Here is a 21006-nt window from a genome sequence, read left to right as displayed (position 1 = left end):
TTAATTAATGCTTACTCAGTAAACTTGGAATTCATTTCTTATAGAGCATCAAGAGAAAATCCAGCCATGCAAGAAAAGAAGAGATCAAGCATTTGGCAGTTGTAAGTATTGAATCACAACTCACTGGCAAAAATAAATAAAAAGACCCTAACCAATTAGCTGGCACAGTTTTGTATGTTAGCTAATTATCTTTTGGCAGATGAAGATGTCTTAACTGTTCTCCTCTTGTTACCTAGCATGCCAGCTCGGTAAGGCTGTTCTTGAAGACAAAATGTATCGTAAGCTGCATCGCGTAGTGAATGGCTGTGCACTTTGTGAAGTTAAATGCCAAAGTGCTGTAATGTTTTTTTTTCTAGCTGAATATGCACCAGGACTCTTGTTCTGAACGTTTTTCTGGATTCTTTTTTATGATGAAAAATAGAAACCTGAATAGCTCGTGTGGATTGCGTTTATTTCAGCTTCCTTTTCCGCTACGAAGTACGGCTTACTGATTGTTAAATTTTCCCTTCTAACTTCAAGCTCTTTAAATCTAAAACAGTGTTATTCACAACAAGATATTTGTCAAATAATCCTTTTGATGTTGTGGTTTGCTGATAACTATCTTTTAGCCTAGAAAATGGTGGGGGTTTTAAAATGCTCTGTGCATGAACTAATATGCTTCAAAAAACTGTCTTCCAGGTGTGATGTTCACATCCTAATTTTGTTGGTTCCCTGTAGATCTTCATTCAATATGAAGATCCCATAAAATTTGGTAAACGAATGGGATAGGAATTTTTCTTACTGACATGAGTTTCTGTGCTTTGAGAGTGTGGCTACTGCTATGTTGGGCTCCAGTTTTCAGTCTAACTGGCTTGAGCAGGCTAGCATATGCAGTGTTTTGCCTGCATAGTCAAATTTGGATGTATCTTACAAATCTTAACTCTCATCTTTTTTTTTTTTTTTTTTCCTTCTTCTAGTTTTAGCAGGCTCTTCAGTTCCTCTAGCAATACTGCTAAGAAACCAGAACCTCCTGTCAATGTTAAATATAATGCTCCAACCTCGCATATTACTCCATCAGTCAAGAAAAGAAGCAGCACCTTATCTCAATTACCTAGTGACAAATCTAAAGCCTTTGAATTCCTCAGTGAAGAGTAAGTCGTTTTGGTTTTATAATACTAGATATGCTCTATCAAATATTTATTCTTTTAATTCTCTGAGATAAATAGCATTGCTGCTAACTGAACTACGATGTTCTCCTGCAGTGAATGTTGATACATAAGAAATCAACATAGCGCAGACTGAAGTGCACAGCAGGGGATGAGTATTCTGGGTACCTGGCAGTAGTATTCGGTTTGGCAAATACCACTGCCTTTCATAGGCGTACATTTAGGCACAGGAGGCAGCACTTCGTATGCCTTTATATGCAAGTGTTGTAGCTAAGCAATAACTGTACAGATACTTTCACTTTAAAGTCAATGGAAAAATAGAATAACATGAGTCAGGCTAACAAGTATCTGTAATTATTTTTTTCCTCCTGTGCTTCTTTCTTGCAATATATGCTTTTGGTTTACAACTTCTAAAGCTTCTAGTAGAGGTACCTACCCCAAGTTAATTTTCTTTGAGGATACTGACCACAGACTTTCTGGTTTTGCCTCTTTCTCAGGTCCCTTAGAAATAGCACACAGGAAACCTGGTGTTCTGTAGGTGATGTGTGAAAAACTAGCGATCTCTTTGGTAACCCAATGCTTCCACAGAGATCTTGTCTATTGAGTTCAATAGCAACTCCCATTACACAAAGAATTCTAAAGAGCGTAAATAACAGGTTCTTTAACAACGATTCTTCCCTAGAACCGAAGCCAGTTTAGCCTCGCGCAGAGAGCAGAAAAGAGAGCAGTATCGCCAAGTGAAAGCACATGTTCAGAAAGAGGATGGTAGAGTGCAAGCGTTTGGCTGGAGTCTACCTCAGAAGTACAAGCAGGTATTATGCTTATGTTTTCAAACGTAGTGGTAACAACTCCATGTCTTGTGAAATTTGAACAGAGTATAATTTCACACCTTGTGTTTGAGTGATTCCAGCATTTTTTTGTTGAACTTTTGCAGTTAAGAGTCTTTCTAAGGAAAACCACAATGCAAAACTCTTAACCGTGTTTGACAAAGTGACTAACTGATTCCAAAGACTGTAAACTTCCTTTAAAGGGGAAAGCTTTTCTGCATTCTTTTTTTTTTTTTGCCTAGGTGGCAAATGGTGGCCAGGGCGACAATAAGATGAAGAACTTGCCTGTACCTGTTTACCTGAGACCTTTAGATGAGAAGGATACCTCTATGAAGGTAGGATATTTACAGCAATTATAGAGAACTGGACAACCTGTAGCTTGTATATTTTTATTTTAGACCCAATTATTTTCTTTTTGAAATAAAGTTGTTTCTTTTTAAAGCATAGGTGAATCAGAATTTAAGCTTCAGTAGAAAGGTACATGACTTTAATGAATTCCTTAAAATGGACTACAGATATATAATAATTTTTATATAACTTAGCATATTTAACAATGGGTGTGTCTTTTTTTTTTTTTTTTTAGTTTAACATTTAAGTGAAGTATTTGTTTTTCTTTCAAGCTGTGGTGTGCTGTAGGGGTAAACCTGTCAGGAGGGAAAACACGAGATGGCGGGTCTGTGGTTGGTGCTAGCGTATTCTACAATGACGTGACTGGTGTGGACGCAGATGGCAACAAGCAGCAAACAGGATCTCAAAGTAGCTTAGATAGACTAGACCAAGAGCTCAAGGTAAGATCACAGTAAGGCATGTTGAATAGTTTATGTAGTTAAGCATCTTTACTGTATATCTATAGATTAATAATACATTTTGTAATCAGGTTTATTGGTAATGAACAGATTTTTCTTGGGTAGTCATCAACCCAAGATATTTGGGTTATTAAATCCATGTAGAAAAATACTGTGATTCTTTCCTCTGTGCTAGCTTGTTGGCAAATCTGAGGAGCAGATCAATCTTACCTCAAAATGATGCACTCCTTATACCAGTGCTGCCTGCATTGAAAAACATTCGAGACAGAGCTGTTCATGTTCTGGCTGCCATTTAAAAAAAAAGGGGTTTTAGGAGTCTGTTCCATTGTTTAAAAATGTTATTCCTCATGTTTTCATGAAGAAGCAACGAATGGAATTCGTATTAAGAGCATAGAAACAAAGGCTTAATTTTGAAGTGCTTTGGGACATCACTTTTATCTGTGGCAATACTGAGTACGGTAGCTGGCACGTAAATAGTGTTCTCATGTAGCTTTGTACTTGTCTAACTGTATAATCGTTTTCTATAGTTTTTTCCACAAGTATGAAGTATGAGGGGTTTTTATATTCCAGATACACAGAGAACAATTAAATACGTGTAACTTTACAATGGCATTAAAGATATTTAACATCACATTTATGTATATTTCTGTAGTTGATAATGGAAGAACATGCAAGATCAAAGGCAGTAGTTCTATCCTTGTCTGCCTTCCTGTTGTTGTTCACTTCTGTTCTGCCTTTATTCTCCTTCAGGACCAGCAGAAGGAGCTGAAACACCAGGAAGAATTATCCAGTCTAGTTTGGATCTGTACTAGCACACATTCTGCTACAAAAGTTATCATTATTGATGCTAATCAACCAGGAAATATTCTGGACAGTTTCATTGTTTGCAATTCTCATGTGCTTTGTATTGCTAGTGTACCAGGTAAAGACTTGTGGTGGTTTAGCTCCTGCTTTTTTACCCGTATCTTATTCAGATTTTCTTAAGCAATGAAAAAACCGAAGATTTGTTAATTAGTGGGATAAGATGTTACTGTAACACAGCAATAAAAAGTGTTTAGTTGGAGGGAAAACTATTGGATTTCTACTCTACTGTTCCACTCTTCAGTTGTCTCTTGACCTAAATTAACTCAGAGGTAAAGAGACGTAACCAGGAACAAGAATTTTGTCTGCTGTATTATAAATTGTGCAATAGTGCCCATGTTTTATGGAACTGTGAACGTCACAAAGGAAAAATGTGTTGGCTTTTTAGACCTCTTCAGCCTCTTGAAGATAAGTAGCAAGTCTTGGAGCTTCCTGTAGAGGGAAACCTTGCTACGTTGAGAGTGTGTGTGGAGAGTGTACTGGGGGGAGTTTAATGGGAGGATGATGTGATCCTGGAGAAGAACTGATGGTGCTTTTGGATTTCTCGTTTCTTGGCTTACACTTAGAGAAGTCTGTATCACTAGTTCCAGTGAAGTAGTTTTGTTAACTAAGCTCAGAAGAAATTCTCTTTCCAGTGAAGTTTGAGGTTTTGCTCCGTTGAAACTACGTATAACTTGTAAAATCAAACCAGCAAAAAATATAGTAAAATAAGACAAAAACTTCAAGAAACCAAGGAAAATATTTTAAGACTTAAAAGTATTTGAGAGGGTTGTACAAGAGAAAAGCAGCTTTTCTTCCAGAACAAAGAGTCTATTGCAGCTCAATTCTTCATAAAGATGTAGACAGGGATCCCTGCATATATGCAGTTATGAAATATAATTTTAATGGAAAATTTATTTGAAATAGAAATAAACTAGTTGGAAAACTCTGCCCATTGAAATATAGCATATGACATTCAGATGTGCAGCATGTATAGATACTGCTTTTGCTTTTTGAGCTTTGTGACAGCGTCTTCTAATGTCTGCTGATCATGTTAAAATAAGCTTGTAGGTAGGTATGTGCATGCTAAATCTCAGTTGCTGGAGAGTTCGTTCAGTTTGAAAGCTTAGTTTGTTATTAGATAGAAAAGGGACTCCCCGTTACGCCCACAAGAAACATGTGAGTTTAATCTCTTCCAGGGGCGAGGGAAACGGACTATCCTGCAGGAGAGGAAGGGTCTCAAGAAGCAGATCCCAGTCAAGTGGACAAGTCATCTCTGTGTGGAAGCATGACTAGCAACAGCTCTGCAGAAACCGACAGCTTGCTAGGAGGAATAACGGTGGTTGGCTGTACTGCAGAGGGTATCGCAGGAGCACCTGTAGCTCATGATGCAAACGGTGCCTCACCAATAACAGATAAACAGTCAGGTATGGAGATCTTGCAAGTATGCCAGGCCAAACACCATTAGGCGTAACCGAGAAATGAATGGTACAAGTATTTAATGTAGCAGCTTGTCTGTAAGCGGTGATAACACAAAACAAGTACCCTGTGGGAAATGGCCTATAAGTCTGACAGACGTGCACTGTGGAATTACAGCCAAAAACTTTGTGGAGGTGATATTAAATGGGTATAGACAATTGCTTCTTTCAAATACTTTTGAGAGAAGTCTATCTTGTGCATGGTCTAAAGAGAGCTTTTAAGTTATTCAGTATTTTAAATGCAGACCTTGCTGACAGATGACTAGAGAGAATGTGGATATATGCCTTAAATCATGTAGAGTCCTAATAGAGATTTAAGTGAGGCTGTTTACTTTATAGGCATTCTTAATATTTTCTGTCATATACCCTTCAGAGCTGTATGGTGATATGATTGTTAATGGATAGGCGGTTATTGGACTTGAACATAATTTATTTTCTTATGGCATATAATACTGTTGCTGTAGTTGTGTTTTTTTAATTGACTGGATTTCACTGCTATTCTAGTTAATCACTTAAAGGGCAATCTGTGCCATCAGTCACTGGGTTGATACTTAAAGTGCATTTGACACTCCTTGATTCCCAAACTTTAATAGGTTGCACTGTTTCCGATCTGATTTTTTTTTTTCTTTTTTTGGATGAGATATAAAATGTGGACTGTGAGTGGTTATTATAGCTATTCACTTAAGTTTTAAGTATCAAGTTCTGGCTGCTCTAAGCAATTGAGAATTCTGTGGCAGTTGTTCGAAGTCTTTCAAATTTTTTGTTCCATAGATACTGCAACTGAAAGTAATTCAGTAGATGAGAACATTCCAACAGCAGAGGAGGCAACAGAAGCAACAGAAGTCAATGCAGGGACAGCAGAAGACACAGCTGATATTGCACAAACTGGAGTCTACACGGAGCATGTCTTTACAGATCCTCTGGGAGTGCAGAACACAACAGAGGCGTCTCCAGTGTACCAGCCTAGGTACATAGTCCTCATACCTCTTAACGTTATGTTTTTCTTTTTAAATACATTTTTGCAGGAACACAACATGGGGATGAAATGACTACTTCTTTCTCTTGTGAAGTATGTTGAGGTTTATATAAGTAGTCTCGGTACGAGACACTCTACGCTTTGCTTGCATGAAAGGGTCACCTATATACAAAGAGTCTTTTGTCTGTGAACTCGTATCCCTTGAGTACAGACACCTCCAGGATGGAGTAGTGAGCGTCTACCAGTTTGTCACTAGGTCCTCTCACAGACTTAATGTGAATGGCGCCAATCTAGAGATGCCTGTTTAAATTCCCTGTTTTGATGACAAAATAAATAAGAATTACAGTCCTTTCTTCCAGTCAACTGGGTGTTCAAATGTACGTTTCTTTTCTCAGAATAGTCAATCTGTGAGTAGTTACAGGAGTGGAGAAGAAGCTTGAAAGTAATTGGTATTTCAGATCTAATCTTCAGGAATCTTCACTCTCCACGTACAGGCGCAAAAGTATCATACAGCTTTTTTATAAGTGTTTCTCTTAATATGTGCCTCTGATGTTGCGACTCACTTCTGCCCTTCCCCAGAGATATCGGCAATACTGACAGGCTTGAATTGGAACCTAAATTTCCTTGTATAAGTAAATGGCCACTTGAAGAAATTGTTTGTTATTGAGGTTTTCATCTGTATTGTTGTACTTCCATGCACAGTTACTGTTTTTTTAAATACCTTATGTACTTCAAAAGCCAGTGTAGAAACTAGCAGCAATGAAGTAAATACCTAGGTTATAATCTGAGGAATCTGTGCACTTTATTCAATGTATTTTAACTGGTTGTGTTTTCTTTTTAGTACTGAGTCAGAGTTATATAAAGACGTTGCAGTTTTGCCAAATGAGCAAGATCTAGTGAGAGAAGAAGCACAGAAAATGAGTAGCCTTTTGCCGACGATGTGGCTTGGAGCACAGAATGGATGGTAAGAAAATGCTAATCTTGTTAAATTTATTTGGAAAAATTATTTTAAACTTGCTTCTTGTGCCTACAGGCCTGATAACTGTCTCAAGTCAAGATTAAGTGCAAGACGACCTCAAGAGAGTCTAAACTTTGTACACTTTGCTACATTTAGGCATTATAGAATTCAAAGAAAGTATTGTAGGTGATTAGCAGGCTCTTTTTGGTGAATAACGCTTTTATCTGCAGACAAGTTCTGGGTTATTTTTGTAGTCAAAGAAATTGTTATGGTCTGATAATTCCATTACTTTCAATATTTTATTACACTAGGAAAATATATTGCCCTTCTTACTGCAGATGTATCTGCAAAGGAGTTGGTAATGTTTCAGGCCTCTGAAAAACCGTTCTGCCTGCTCGTGTAGTTCGTCCTTTCAGTCCATACATAGTTTTCCGTGGAAGATGAAAACTTATTTTCCCTTTGATTGTGGATTTCAATTATAGGGGTTTTGGTTGGTTTTTTCCTGTCTGGTAGACCTTTCCTAGTGCTTTTAATCCCTCCTGATTTGTCTTTGCAGCCTGTATGTTCATTCGTCAGTGGCCCAGTGGAGGAAATGTGTTCATGCCATTAAACTTAAAGATTCTATTCTCAGTATTGTGTAAGTCCTGAAAGAATGTCATGTAAATCATAATGAACTTTTGTTAAAATACTTGCAAAGTACTTTTATATTTCCTCCTCAGATATTGGGAATGTCGGTTGCCATAAATGCATGCGTATTCTTTGAGGGGCAGTGGAAAACATTTGGGGAGTAAGGAAAATAAAAGGAATCTTATATCTGTTGGAAATATTATAGCTCAGGTGATGAGCTGTAGCTGTATAGTTGGTATTCTTGGTAGCTGTATACTCAAAACAGTTATAGGTTGTTGTCCTTGATGTTTTCTTCAGGCATTGTAGCTAGATATATTTTAAGCTTTCCGAACTGGATTTTGATGCCTTGTTATTGTCCCTTCTCTTGAGCTAGCTATATTGTAGAAATCGAAACACTATGGCTAATGTGAATATAAAAAAAGTATGCTGAAATACAAAATATTTATACCTTACTTTAAACTTGCGGTATGAGCAGTGCAGTCTAACGGCCTATATTCTTGTGCCTCTTTTTTTCCTCAGACATGTAAAAGGAATAGTATTAGTTGCACTAGCTGATGGAACACTAGCAATATTTCACCGAGGAGTTGGTAAGCATTCTGTTAGATCTTGAAACCAGTGACATCATAACAGTATTTAGGAAAGAAACGTGCCATTTATAAATAGTGTTTTGAAAATGTATTTCCCGATGGCCTTTTTGCAGGTTGTCTTGAGAAATCTTTCTAGTATTTCAGTTGCAGTTTCGAGTACCATTTTTGCACTGTCCTGGTGCATTCCTGGAATTTTTTCTTACTCTGAGAAGAATGGAATATATCTGAGCTAAATAGTAAAAAGCCAGATGATAGTCTGCTTTGATGGTCATCTGTTTTGCTTTTTTGATCATGCTCAATAGTCATGTCTTCTGGTTTGTTATTAGTGTTAATAATAGTCTGTGGCCCAGTCCTTCAATGAGAACTTTGTAAGCATCCCTTCAGAATTTCTGCCCAAACCACTCCTGGACAAGCTCTATTCTTCAGCCTCCAGGATAAGGACCTGGAGGGGAAGGTCTTACTATGAGTAACTGGAATTTATCTGTTGCCTTGTTTACACAGACTCCCTATTCATTTGTTCTTTTCCTTGTGGATTTTAAATCTCTGTGCTCAGCATTTAGAAGAATTAAAGAGGCTGCACAGCACTAATGCAAATATTGGAAAAGTTGCATCTGGGATGAAGTTGTTGTGTTTTTAGTGTTTTGTTTGTTTTTTAACTCAGAGTCTAGTGGCTTACAATCCTTGAGGATCTCGAGTAAATGCTAGTGATGACTTGTGGCTTAGCTCAGTCTACAGAAGAATTTTACTTGGTGTTGAATGCCCAAATTTAGTATGCTTTTAGTAGATTTCAGGTGCCTTTCTTAAGATCTTGCAGCATATTTAAAAAAAATCTGGATGCACTGGCCAACATTCCTATGTTCAGGCAAGCAGCAAGTGCCTAGTGCTGTGTGGGCAGTTGCTTGTAGCAATGTGTACTGATGCCTATCCAAGTAAAGCATTTAGCGCTAGGTAACTTGCTGTTTTTAAAAATGTTTTGACGAGTTTTGAACATGAGTCACTGTACAGCCTTATTATATTAAAAACAAAGTAGCGTTTGGGATGTTGGCAGTTCATATAACTGGTTGCTGGTTTTTTTTTAACGAGGAGCATAGTCAATTCATATTGACTTACCCAGATTATTACAGTGGTTTTAAAAAAATTAGACTGTTCAGATATTTTCCTGTACTTTAAAATTATTTTTAAACTCATAGGAACCTATGTTTTGTTTTGTTTTTTTCTTTTCCTTCTGTTTTTAAAGATGGTCAGTGGGATTTGACAAACTATCACCTCTTAGACCTGGGCCGGCCGCATCATTCGATAAGATGCATGACAGTGGTACATGACAAAGTCTGGTGTGGCTACAGGAACAAAATCTATGTTGTTCAACCAAAGGCCATGAAAATAGAGGCAAGTTAAAATGGTGTTTAAAATAAATAAATGTTGTGTTTCAGTGCCATCTCACCACAGCTCAAACTCCAGAGTAACTCCAGAGAACAGTTATTTGTTCATCAGTACAGAAAAAAGCAACCAAACAAATTTGTCTTGGGAAATACTGTTGCATTTTCTTAACATGTTTTCATTGTTTTGGAAGATTTTAAGCCATGATGAGACAGTTCTCACTTATTGAAACCGATTTTTGGGGGGTTTAGTTCTCCACTTCTAGCTGGCCAGGAACCGGAAAGTGTCCTTGGGCAGAGCTTGTAAGGCTAGCTCTCAGCTTGTTCTCTACATGCGTGCCTCATTCTCCACCCACCTGTAGCCTTCTCTGTAATCTGTCTTTGTGTACTTTAGAGGTTTGTAAGTGTTAATCTTGAATGTACTCTCCCTCCAGTTATAGAATAATTTGTTTATGTAAGGTGTGTAAGCTGGTGTTTCTGCAGTGTTGTATGTGTACCTGACATCTCAAGTACAGAAAGTGGCTAAGGTTTCTGAAAGCCATCAGCAGTATTAATACTTCAGCTTCTACTAATTGGCCTGAGACATGGGCCAGACCTTTTGAGACTGACTACTCAGCTCTTCTGAAAATATCAAGCACCCAATTAATAATCTATTTTTGTGAAGGCAACTATATATATGGGAAAACTGAAATGAAGGAACGCATACAACAGTGAAATTAATTGTTTGGCTGGTGGATGGTGTGTATTTTGCACGGGTGGGTTTGTATGCTAGAGCAAGGCTTGACAGAACTTTGAAGAGAAACACGTTTTGGGCATACGTATCTTGTGCTGTGACAGGACAACCTGATACCAAACAGGCCCCGAGTTAAATGGAGGTGGAAGCCAGAGTAGGCTGGGATATGATATGTCAATGAAGACACAGTAGGAAACTGTGGCTTTGAGATCACACTCCAGGGAAGGAAATCAGCATTTTTACTATTACTTTACCAGCATCATATGGTAATTGTAACTAAGCTAAACACTGTATCTGCTACTGATCTTGCAAATCAGAAGGTCGTAGATGACTTAAAGTTGCCGGTACTGACAGCGTAAGAGTAACAGAGAAGTCTTTCTTGCTCTTTCCTTTGTTTCATCTTCTGATTTAAAATCCAATCTTTCGTAGAAGTCATTTGATGCACACCCAAGAAGAGAAAGCCAAGTGAGACAGCTGGCATGGGTGGGTGATGGGGTATGGGTGTCTATTCGCTTGGACTCCACCCTGCGTCTCTATCATGCGCACACGTATCAGCATCTACAAGATGTGGACATTGAACCTTATGTAAGCAAAATGCTAGGTAAGTTGATAAGAAAAACTGTTGTATTCTTACACCTCTTGCTGTCTGGAGCTTTCTTTTCCTGTTATGGATCAGGCAATTCGCACTGCAAACTAGGGGGAAGGGTGGGTGGAAGGCTAGTCAAATCCTGGTTGTAGAAACTTGAATCTGGAAGTAGAAGCCTAAGTCAGTCTGTAAAGCATGATGAGGATGATAGGTCTTCTGATACAGTCTGCTGATCCTTCCTGGTGTCTAAAGTGTCCCTAAAAACTCAGAGCTAATGAGGAAAATGGTGGTTGGGTTGGGCAGGCATCAAGAGAGACACTAAAATCCTTCTCCTTTTTTACTGTACTGATGCCTTTTTTTAAATCTGAGTGGGGAGAATCCATTGCTTGCCTGGAAAAATTGTCTCTTTTTTCAAAAAGATACAAATGCAAAATAGCAAATATTTATTGCTATTGAAGCTAATAAGCTTTCTGATTTTTTTTTATTAATGTTTATATAAGAGCAGTTTGCCCACCTATGTAACACAACAAATACAGGTAATTGGGCCATGGGAAATCCTTCACAAGTAACTACCGTGCCATTGCTTAGCTGGTCAGCCTTCTGCCACTCCCCTCATAGTGCTAATGGACGAGAAATTAATTTTAATGGATGAGAAACCATTACCTTACATCTGTAAACTCAGTTTGTTTATTTATTTGTTTGTTTGAAAAGCTGCCCTGGTGCTGTAAGCCCCCAAAGATTTTATTGTGCAGCATTATGGAGCTGTTTTACCTTTTGTGCTTTCTCACAGTTAACGTTAGTCTCTTTCTGTATAGGTTCACAACTTAATTAACAGGGTGTTTTAGCCTTTTAGGTTATCTTTACAACTTAAATGTACTCCTCTACCTTGTTTCTGGTTGAAGTGGGAGGGAATTTACTTGTCTGCGTGGTTTGGGAGTTGGAGTTAAGATTCTCTGTTATGGAACTAAAATTATTCTTGCTCATAATTTTTGATGAAAAGCATCTTTTGTTTTTAGGTACTGGTAAACTGGGATTCTCATTTGTGAGAATCACAGCTCTTATGGTGTCTTGTAATCGTTTATGGGTAGGAACAGGAAATGGTGTCATCATCTCCATTCCATTAACAGAAAGTAAGTAAAATATAAATGAATAGCACTGTGCAATATGCTGTAGACACAAAAAAGAGAATATTAAACACCATTCAGATGCTTGCTAATGGATAGAAAGTTTTACTGCCAGGTCTGAATCTTTCAGGTTTGTAACAGATGGGGCCTGTGTGATGTTTAGCACCTAATCTGTGTACGTGGTTACAATTACTCGGAGAAAAAAAGCACATCTCCAAAACCTCCTGTACTTCCATTGGAGCAGAGTTGCTGTGGCTTGAATGAAAGAGACACTTTGAAGCCTTAGAGGTGTTACGAGCGTTAGCAGCATTTATAGAAGTTTATTGCTTGTAAGAGATGGCTTTAGTTTTCTAATTAATGTTATTTTTGATTGCCATATGATCACCAAAGTAGATTTTTGTTTGATGTGAGCACGTTGGTATTATTGCTAATACAATTTGATTGGCTTTAGCTCTTGAGAATTCGTCACAAAGCTGGTATAAAGGACTGGAACAGCAGTGGTACCGACTGCTTTAAAGGACATGTTCAAAGTTATAGGAGTTGTAATCACATTCTACAAATAGGGCGCTAATTTCTAGGTAAAATTCCAATAACGCAAATCCAGGTATCTGCTTAGTAACAGACCCCAAACTCTTGTCATAGGCTGAAACTGCTTGGGGGTGGGAGGGGAAGCATTCAGACATGGGCAGCTGAACCTCGAGAGAAGGGAACGGTCCAGTTCAAGCGCAAAACGAAGCTTAAATAGGTAATGCTTGGGAAGGATCTGTGTGTAAATTGATTGCATTTAAAACAACAGCAACAAAAAAAAACCCCAACACTTGTGCCTGAGACTAATGTTAACCCATGTGGACAGAAGTTTCAGAAAATAAAATGCAGAACTTTGGTAGTCCTAACTGTACTGTTGTTATATAGAAAGTAGTACAGTCTGACAGGTGAAATTTTAGGGTAATTGAATAGTAAAAACTCTTCATGTTGTATCTGCTTTGTTGAACAGCACATACATGCATTGTTCCTCATACTGTTCCATTGCATTGCTCATCCATTCAGTAAATGTGTTTTTTTGCATTGCATGACTGTACTAAGGAAGGACAGACTTCCTATCATGAATTTGAAATAGTTTAAATCATGCTTTCAAAAATTATAGCTCTTAATTTGCATCAAGCTTAATGTAATGTTTTCCAGAGGAGTTTGTTTTAAAACAGCAGTGAACATGAAAAAAAATCCCTGTTAAAGCTCTTCAGTTTAATTTCAGTTGTTAGTTGTTCATGAATCGGAACAACCGTTTGTGGGTAGCCTGATAGTGGGTTTGAGAACCCTTGTTACAACTGTTCATGGGTTTCGAAAACAGTCGCATCCTCGCATAAGCGATTGCATATCTCGGTTCCCTGCGTCTCAATAGCAGGGCACCTTCCAGATCCGCAGATGATGTTTCGAAAGGGCACTTGAAAACATGAGTTGTTATATATTATTTTGGGAGCCTCCTACCAAGGAAAGAGAGAAAGGGGAAACGTTGCCAATCAATAATAAACTTTATAGCAATAAAGCACGTGGAAGTGGCAGTGCTTTCGTTGTCCATTTTGTAGTGAAACTTTTATAACGAGATGCTGTTCTTTGTGACTTTTTATTGAATCTTCTGTAATGAGATATTTACTGGTTTTAGGAGCTAAAATTTTAAGCTCTACCTTATCAAAAACCAAAATATGAGAGTGGTGGGTTCTCATTAATCCTTCTCCTCTACTGTCATACCTATCCATTTCCCCTTTCCTCCTTTCTCACTTTAGCTGTAATCCTCCACCAGGGACGTTTACTGGGGCTGAGGGGTAAGTGCAGATCCTGAACAAAAATCTATTTTCAGGCTTCTAATAGCCACTTCGAGGCTGTTTCCCACTCCTTATAGATTTACCCTTTGTATGTTCCTAAATGTTTTTCCACTTGCAGTTACTGCATTGCAGCAGTTTTATGTTTGCTAAATGGCCACCAATCTGCTCAGCAGTTTAGTGTATCATCCTACGTTGCAGCTGAACTTTCATACAGACTTTGTTTTTCTTCCAGCCAATGTGATACCATATCTTATAACTTTGTCATTAATCCACATCATTTACTGTCTTGTTACAAATCACTGTTTCTTTCACTCCTTTGATAGTCTTTGGAATGGAGATGGCTTGTATGTCTAGCATGAGTACTTCTCTGTTTTAATGGATTTTAAAACTTCTCAGTAAAAACTAGATGTAGAATTATAATAGGGTAGCTCCTTCATGCCCACAGGTGGCTATTTTTAGAGAATTTTTGCTGGCAAGGGGATACCCTATGATTAGTTGGAATGAAACTGTCTTTAATTACATGTTTAACTACATTGAATTTGCTCATACTGAAACACATTAGAGGTATTTATTTTCTATGAAAGATACAGTCCTTTCACAAATTTTTTTTTGCAAAAGTAGGTTATTAAAATCTGGTGTTTATGCTAGACTAATAAGAATCCTGCTCCATTTTCTGATGTACTTAAAATAACGAAGCATGCGATCTTTTTTCTTTCCAGCTCTGTCTTGAATTGGCATTGCTGCCCTCCTGTTTCATTTTTATCTAAGTTGGCTTTAGCTTTTAGACGATACCATAAGGTTTCTTAACAAATAACCATTTCTGTAATTTGTATTTTCAAGTAGAAAACACTTCTCTTCTTTTACAGCTAATAAAGCAGCAGCAGGCTCTGGAAACCGTCCGGGGAGTGTAATACGTGTATACGGCGATGAAAACAGCGACAAAGTGACTCCGGGAACATTCATACCGTATTGTTCAATGGCACACGCACAGCTTTGCTTCCATGGGCACCGCGATGCTGTTAAATTCTTTGTCGCAGTACCTGGTGAGGTCTTACTACCATTCTTCAAATGAAGTTTCTTTTTCACCCTCATTTGCTTAGTTAAACGTAGCGTTTAGGTAAAGATAGCAAGTGTATGAAATTGTACATTGAGAAACAATTTATTATACTTTATTTGCAAGGCTTATCTGATTCCTAAGTGCAGATAATGGGAGGAAAAGGGTTTGGTCACAAAGAATGAAGTGCTTTGCTTCCGTCTGGGAAAAAGGTACTGTGGAAAGTGAGTACTCGCCTGTTAAGAAGGCAGTCAACTGCTAATTGATGTGAGGTCCAAGGTGAGAGTCTGACATCCCGCAGGAGGGATGAGCTGCGAAGGGAGGAGCCCCCAAAGGGCAGGATCTCAGTTGAAAAAGCTGAGTTTCCCAGAAGCTGCAGTGCTGGCTGAATACCCTCTTGGTGCTTGTAAGCACCTCATGGGCTGGAAGTAAATGACAGCAGTCTGCTTAATGGGCTGACGTGCACTGAATCATTTTAGTTGTGTGTCTGAAAGTCTGTAAGTCTGTTTCGATGTCATTCTCTAGATCTGCATGCCTGTGCTGTGAAATCTATCAAGAGGGATTTAATTCTCTGATTTCCGTTGAACTGACCCGAACAGATTCTTCATCTCTTTAGAGAGATGAAATGGGAGCAAAGCTAGCTTTCTGTCCCTTGCTGAAGAGAGACTAGAATCCAAAGTTAAGTGTGTCGTTAGGCATTAAGTATGTCATCCAATGACCAAATACAGGGCATATTATTCTGTGAGATGTGGCATAAAAATGTATTCTGTTCTTAATCTAGGTCAGGTTGTTTGCCCACAGAGTAGTGGTGGAACAGAGCTAACGGCTGACAAACCGGCCCAAGAGTCCTTCAACCAGAGTCCCTTAAAATCAATGTTGGTGATCAGTGGTGGAGAAGGATATATTGACTTCAGAATGGGTAAGAAAACTGAGCTTAAAATCAGTTGTAACCTCTTCATACTGAAAGGTCATTAACCATGTAATAACTCCTGTTGTGACTGCAGAGTGCGGTTGTCTGGTCAGTCAGTATATAGTCTTTACTGAGCAAGGGCGAGGATAAAGTATCTCTATTCTCCCACATGCACACACACCTTCAGCTGCTGTTTCTCCTCCCAGTAAACCATGACCTCTGAGATGACTGTGCAGAAAGGTTTATTTGGAACTCTGCTTTGGAGTCATGTACCACCTTACTGTTTATACTTTCAGTCTTGCTTTGACAGGTTAGTCTTCTATCTCAAACTGCTGGAAAACACGTCCTTAGTTACTTAAATATGCAGACTGACTATAAAAAAAAGTCATGTATTGCATGAAGAGCACTCAACCTAAAATTTACTAACTTTTGAGGGAAAAGGGAAAAAATAGTTCGCTCTTATCTTTGCATGTCCGTCTTAATCTGATTGTGCTTTTCTTGGATAGCACTCTTCTATCATCTAGCCCATAAAAGATTTCTTGTGTAAACCTTTTTTCTTAATTGAGGCTTTTGGGGAAATATAACAAAATGAGAGTGGCTGTGGTTCTGTGCTTAGAATCTGCAGCTGGAGACCTTGACAAAAAGTGCATAAAAAAGAGTGACAACTCCTAGACCTGGTTTTGACCTTTTGCCTAAATCTGTCTATAGTGTTTTTCAAAAACAAACAAACACTTAAAAAAAACCAAATCAACAACAACAACAAAAAAACCCATGAAAAAACACTATAAAGGGAAACCCATGAAGGCCAGTGCAAATTCTGTCATCCCACTAGTCAATGACAACCAAGTCCCTGCTGGTAGCCCACGGGGAGTTACGCAGGAGGCAGGACTTGAGGCAATTCCGTGCCACACTGCAGTGACTATTAAAATCTCTGTGCTTGTTGCAAGCAAGCTGGTATAGCCACATACCAAACGTGCGTTTTGCTGTCCTTGTGGCATGATGCAAAGCCATGAACTTAAGCGTCAGTGCTGTAGCTGCATTAGCTCAGCTGTTACCACATTAGTGCAGCAAACTGGCTCAAGAGCAAGTTCAGGCCATTCTATGTTTAGATTCCTCAGACCTCCAGAGTAGTCTAACCAGAAAACCAGCCAAACTGCCTTGAAACCTTCCTGAGGTGGTAGGTCAGTTCCTGTTTCATCTGATTAAACTGACGTTCTTCTGTACCACAAGACTGCCTCTGTATTGATGTTTATTACTGTCTACGTGCAGCTTTGTGTAGTGGTTAGTCTGTCACCTTTGATCCAAGTCGGCTCATGTCATCAAGAGTTCGGACGCAGTTACAAAACTGCTTTGCTCTTTTGAAGAGCAATAATGGAGAACAGGCTTAAGGCTGTCTTGTGCCAGCGTGCGCAGAGTTGTGACAAGCTAGGATAACTGGAACAGGAGGAAAGAAGGGGAAAGGTTCATCATAGACATGAATGTTGCATTGTCTCACTTGGGCTCAATTACTGCTCTTATTTCCAGAGCGCTTTATATGGTTTATGTATTTATGCTAGCACGCTATCTCGTGGCATAACCGTCTCCGTTTCTGCCTGCGAGGTACTGCAAGTTTGCAAACTAGGTTGTTTTTCCTCTGCCTCAAAGAGTTATAAGTAATGAAGTGCATAGAATATGGATACTTATGAAACTACAGTTAATTTGGGGGGCTAGAACTGAAGAATATGACCATCAGAATGCTAGGCTCTGAAACAATTATGCAACCGACTTTCAGTTTGTAATGTATACATTCACAATCTTGAATATGCTTTTACATGACAATATGGCAACTACTGTCTTTTATAGTGTTTGTCTTGTAAACCTGGATGTCACTTGTCTTGCTGCATTTGGTGTTAATATGGTTTTTTATTGTCTGCCTGAATCAAAGCTGTTGTTTTTCAGGTGATGAAGGTGGAGAATCTGAACTCCTTGGAGAAGCTCTACAACTTGAACCTTCTGTAGCCAAAGCTGAGAGGAGTCACTTGATAGTGTGGCAAGTAATGTGTGGCAGTGAGTGAGCCTGTAGGATGCAGCTGGAGACCTTAAAAAAGAAAAAGAAAAAAAAAAAAGGAAAAAAAAAAAAAGCTTCTGCATGTTTTTTTTATTTTGTGAAACCTGTTTCACTACATGATGTTGAAGCATTTCTTTGCTGTTTAACTTTATATTGCAAATCTGTCATACCTTTAACTATACAGGAATTGGCTTGTGCTGTTTTACTGCACCCGTGTTACATGGAACAGTATAATGAAATCAGATCTTTCTCAAAACTGGTGTGCACACCATAGTAAGCAACTGAGACATTAGTTTTACTGTACCACAGCAATCTAATGTAGTTCACTTCTTTGGTAGTCTCACTTGAGTTCAGCTTTATTACAACTGAGCTTCATTTCACTGTATAATGCATTGAGTAAAACAGCAAAGTTGTTCCCAGAGTATTAAAAAATTGACAAATTATAAGATGGATTATTAAGACTCGTACAAATATTCAGTGAGGGCTAAAGCAAACTGTAAATTTCAGCTTTTGTTTTCAAACCTGGAAAATCTTGCTTACATAGTGTATATGGTTTAATTTGTTATGCTCATCAGAATTTCTGGGGGGAAGAGGGGATTGTATAGGAATTAAGATGACAATATTTAAATAAAATTACATGTTTTCACTATTGAACCTTAAAGTTTGAGAACTGCTGCCCTCAATAATGAGCAATTTTGAGCATAGTGTTTTCCCATTTCCCTGACACGGAACAACTCTGTTTCCAAAGGGTATACTTAGGATGATTTGAATTTTGAAAATAACTGTAAATTCCTGAACAGGGGATATGTTTTGTTTTGTTCTTTTCTTGTCTTAACTCCTTATGTCCTAAGCACTAGAATGATCTTCTCTGCCTAGCCGGTCAAACTCATGAGGCACTACATGTGTGAAGGTTAGAGACCTCGATTAGAGCATGAGAAAAGACTGAGAGTGTACAGGAAAAATGCATTCTGCCCAAGTGAGATTGTAAAGGAACTTTAGTGCCAGATAATTAGGTACCAAATGTATTTTTTTTTTGTAGCTGCATACCCCAATTTAGTTAAAAAAAAAAAAAAAGTTTAGCAACAATGTTAGCAGGTAACACTAAGATTGAGTAAATTGATGAAAGTCAGGAGACTCTAATATTAGGCTGACATTCTGTCTACTCACCATCTATTTTTTTAACCTTAAGTGTGAGTTGAAGACTGTCTTCCTTTTACATTGAATTTCCTACATTAGTATCAGACCTAAGTTAACCACTTCATGATTTCTGTACTTCAGAATATTTTAAAACCCAGATTTGTTCTTTCCTTTAGTCTCTGGAAAGTAGAAGTTTTGAGGGGTTTTAATAAACATCCAGCACTTACCCCCAAAAGGCTGGGACTGTTCTGTTCGGATTAGCAGAGAAATTCAGTAACTTGATTATGTGAGAGAACTGAACAGTTTCAGAGGAGTAAATGTAGAAACACTTTTTTAAAACTGCCTAAACATTTTTATGCAATAGGAGCAGTTCTGGTCTATCAGGCAAACATGTGTTTATATATTTTCTTAATTTTTTAAATGAACACATTTAGCTGAGGTCTATTGTGTAAATATATATTTAGGCAGCTTTTTCAAATGCATATCATAGCTGATAAACCAGAAAAACTCCATTCAGGTCTATTGGTTAGATTTATATGTATAAATACTTTTTAAGCGACATATTTTGTACACAGCTGTTCCTCTCGTAAATATGTATTTAGGACATGAACTATGTAGTAAAAATCCTTATTAAAGATGTCTAATATCTTGGTAGTATTTTTCTCTTCAGAATGCCAAAAGTGATGAGAGCATGTTGTTCTTAATTTGCTTTCCAAATTCATCTTTAACGTCACTCTTAAAGTACTTTGGCTTAAATATAAAGTCTGGGAGCTTTTTAAAAATTACACAAATACAGAAAGTAAACCGACTAAACACGCTTAGAAAGACCTATTTAAAACTTACTTAGACATGTTGAACCTGAAGCACATCTGAATTAACTTACGAAATTGGATGTCTAGGAAAAATGCTGTCTAAACTTTTACTGTTGTGCAGAATCTTCACTGTGAGTGGTGCAGTTTCATTGCTTCTCCTGCCATTTTCTTAAATTTAATTTTTTGTTCTCTTTGGAAAACACAGTCTCCAAAGGTTTTACTCACTGCTTGATTGTCACATTCTCATGTTCTCAGAAGAAAAGCGCACAATTCTGTTCCTTCGTTCTTGTATAGCATTTTATTTGTAATTAGCGATGAGCTGTTTTCTCTGAACGGCTTTACTGCTATCAAATAGAGCAGTTCAATCTGACAAGTGTGTACCTGGTCCTTTGCCAAATGTATCTGGTCCACCGTGCCATTTTAGTCACCTCAGTGGGCCAACTCTTGCAAATTTTTCAGAGAATGATTGTTTCTGTCCAAAAGTGGAAGGGTTTTAAAGAAGACGATAGGTTAACTGTGTACCACTGTGGGTGTAGATAAAAGGCATGTGCACTTCTCTGTATTTCTCATTTAAAAACTTTATCCCCTGTCCTAAGGTACAGTAGATTAAATGGGTCCCTATTGTCTTCACAGTGCGCTGGGGTTTACAAACTCTACTTAAGGTCGCTCTGAATGGTGAATAAAGCGCGTAAAACCCCAGGCATTGAGATGACGATACACTCCTACAAATCCGTCTCAAGAATGTGTTTATGCATCCACTCATGTGATTAAAGCATCATATAAATAGGAGCTAATCTCTTGATAGCTACAGCTTGTTAATAGTTTGGAAACATTTCGAGCACAAAATATGCAGCACATTACTTGCCTGGGTAAGGGTGTTTGCATGGTAAAGGTGAAATGCGTTGTATAAGCTGCTGCGTTGTCCATTTCTTGTAAAGGTCTTCCTGCGTTGGATCAGATAGAGCTGGCAGAGCGTAGACACTTTATCATAGGCTGCCTTAGTAACAAACAAATGTTAAATCTGTTTTATTATACTAACTGTTCTAAAGAACGTGTGTCTTTTTAAAATGCTGTGTAACTGAATATTTATTTCCATGTGAGTATTATAAAAGTTACCAAAGGATTAAACCTGACTTAGCACTCTTGTAAGTGGCCCTGTTGAG

At 38.1% G+C, this 21006-nt stretch overlaps 1 protein-coding gene across 4 annotated transcripts in view; it reads left to right on the top strand.

Moving 5' to 3' along the window:
• The window catches only part of SPAG9 (sperm associated antigen 9), a 64144-nt gene extending 44441 nt beyond the window's left edge, over positions 1-19703 (top strand). For 3 of the 4 annotated variants that reach the window (XM_082326974.1, XM_082326976.1, XM_082326977.1), the window contains 18 exons: positions 45-101; positions 957-1130; positions 1828-1957; positions 2215-2307; positions 2593-2760; positions 3529-3700; positions 4818-5045; positions 5868-6063; positions 6914-7036; positions 7587-7667; positions 8177-8244; positions 9482-9630; positions 10783-10954; positions 11956-12069; positions 13845-13883; positions 14750-14926; positions 15719-15856; positions 17786-19703. In XM_082326974.1, coding sequence (XP_082183100.1) covers positions 45-101; positions 957-1130; positions 1828-1957; positions 2215-2307; positions 2593-2760; positions 3529-3700; positions 4818-5045; positions 5868-6063; positions 6914-7036; positions 7587-7667; positions 8177-8244; positions 9482-9630; positions 10783-10954; positions 11956-12069; positions 13845-13883; positions 14750-14926; positions 15719-15856; positions 17786-17901 — 2395 coding nt within the window. In that variant the 3' untranslated portion in view covers positions 17902-19703. The remainder of the gene's footprint in view (positions 1-44; positions 102-956; positions 1131-1827; positions 1958-2214; positions 2308-2592; positions 2761-3528; positions 3701-4817; positions 5046-5867; positions 6064-6913; positions 7037-7586; positions 7668-8176; positions 8245-9481; positions 9631-10782; positions 10955-11955; positions 12070-13844; positions 13884-14749; positions 14927-15718; positions 15857-17785) is intronic. The other variant, XM_082326975.1, reaches the window with a different exon arrangement.
• Positions 19704-21006: the final 1303 nt, after the last annotated feature.

The sequence above is a fragment of the Platalea leucorodia genome (assembly GCF_965183815.1).
Source record: "Platalea leucorodia genome assembly, chromosome: 14".
Classification (NCBI taxonomy): domain Eukaryota; kingdom Metazoa; phylum Chordata; class Aves; order Pelecaniformes; family Threskiornithidae; genus Platalea; species Platalea leucorodia.
Note: the sequence above shows the minus strand (reverse complement) of the source record. Positions and strands in the feature narration are given on the sequence as shown.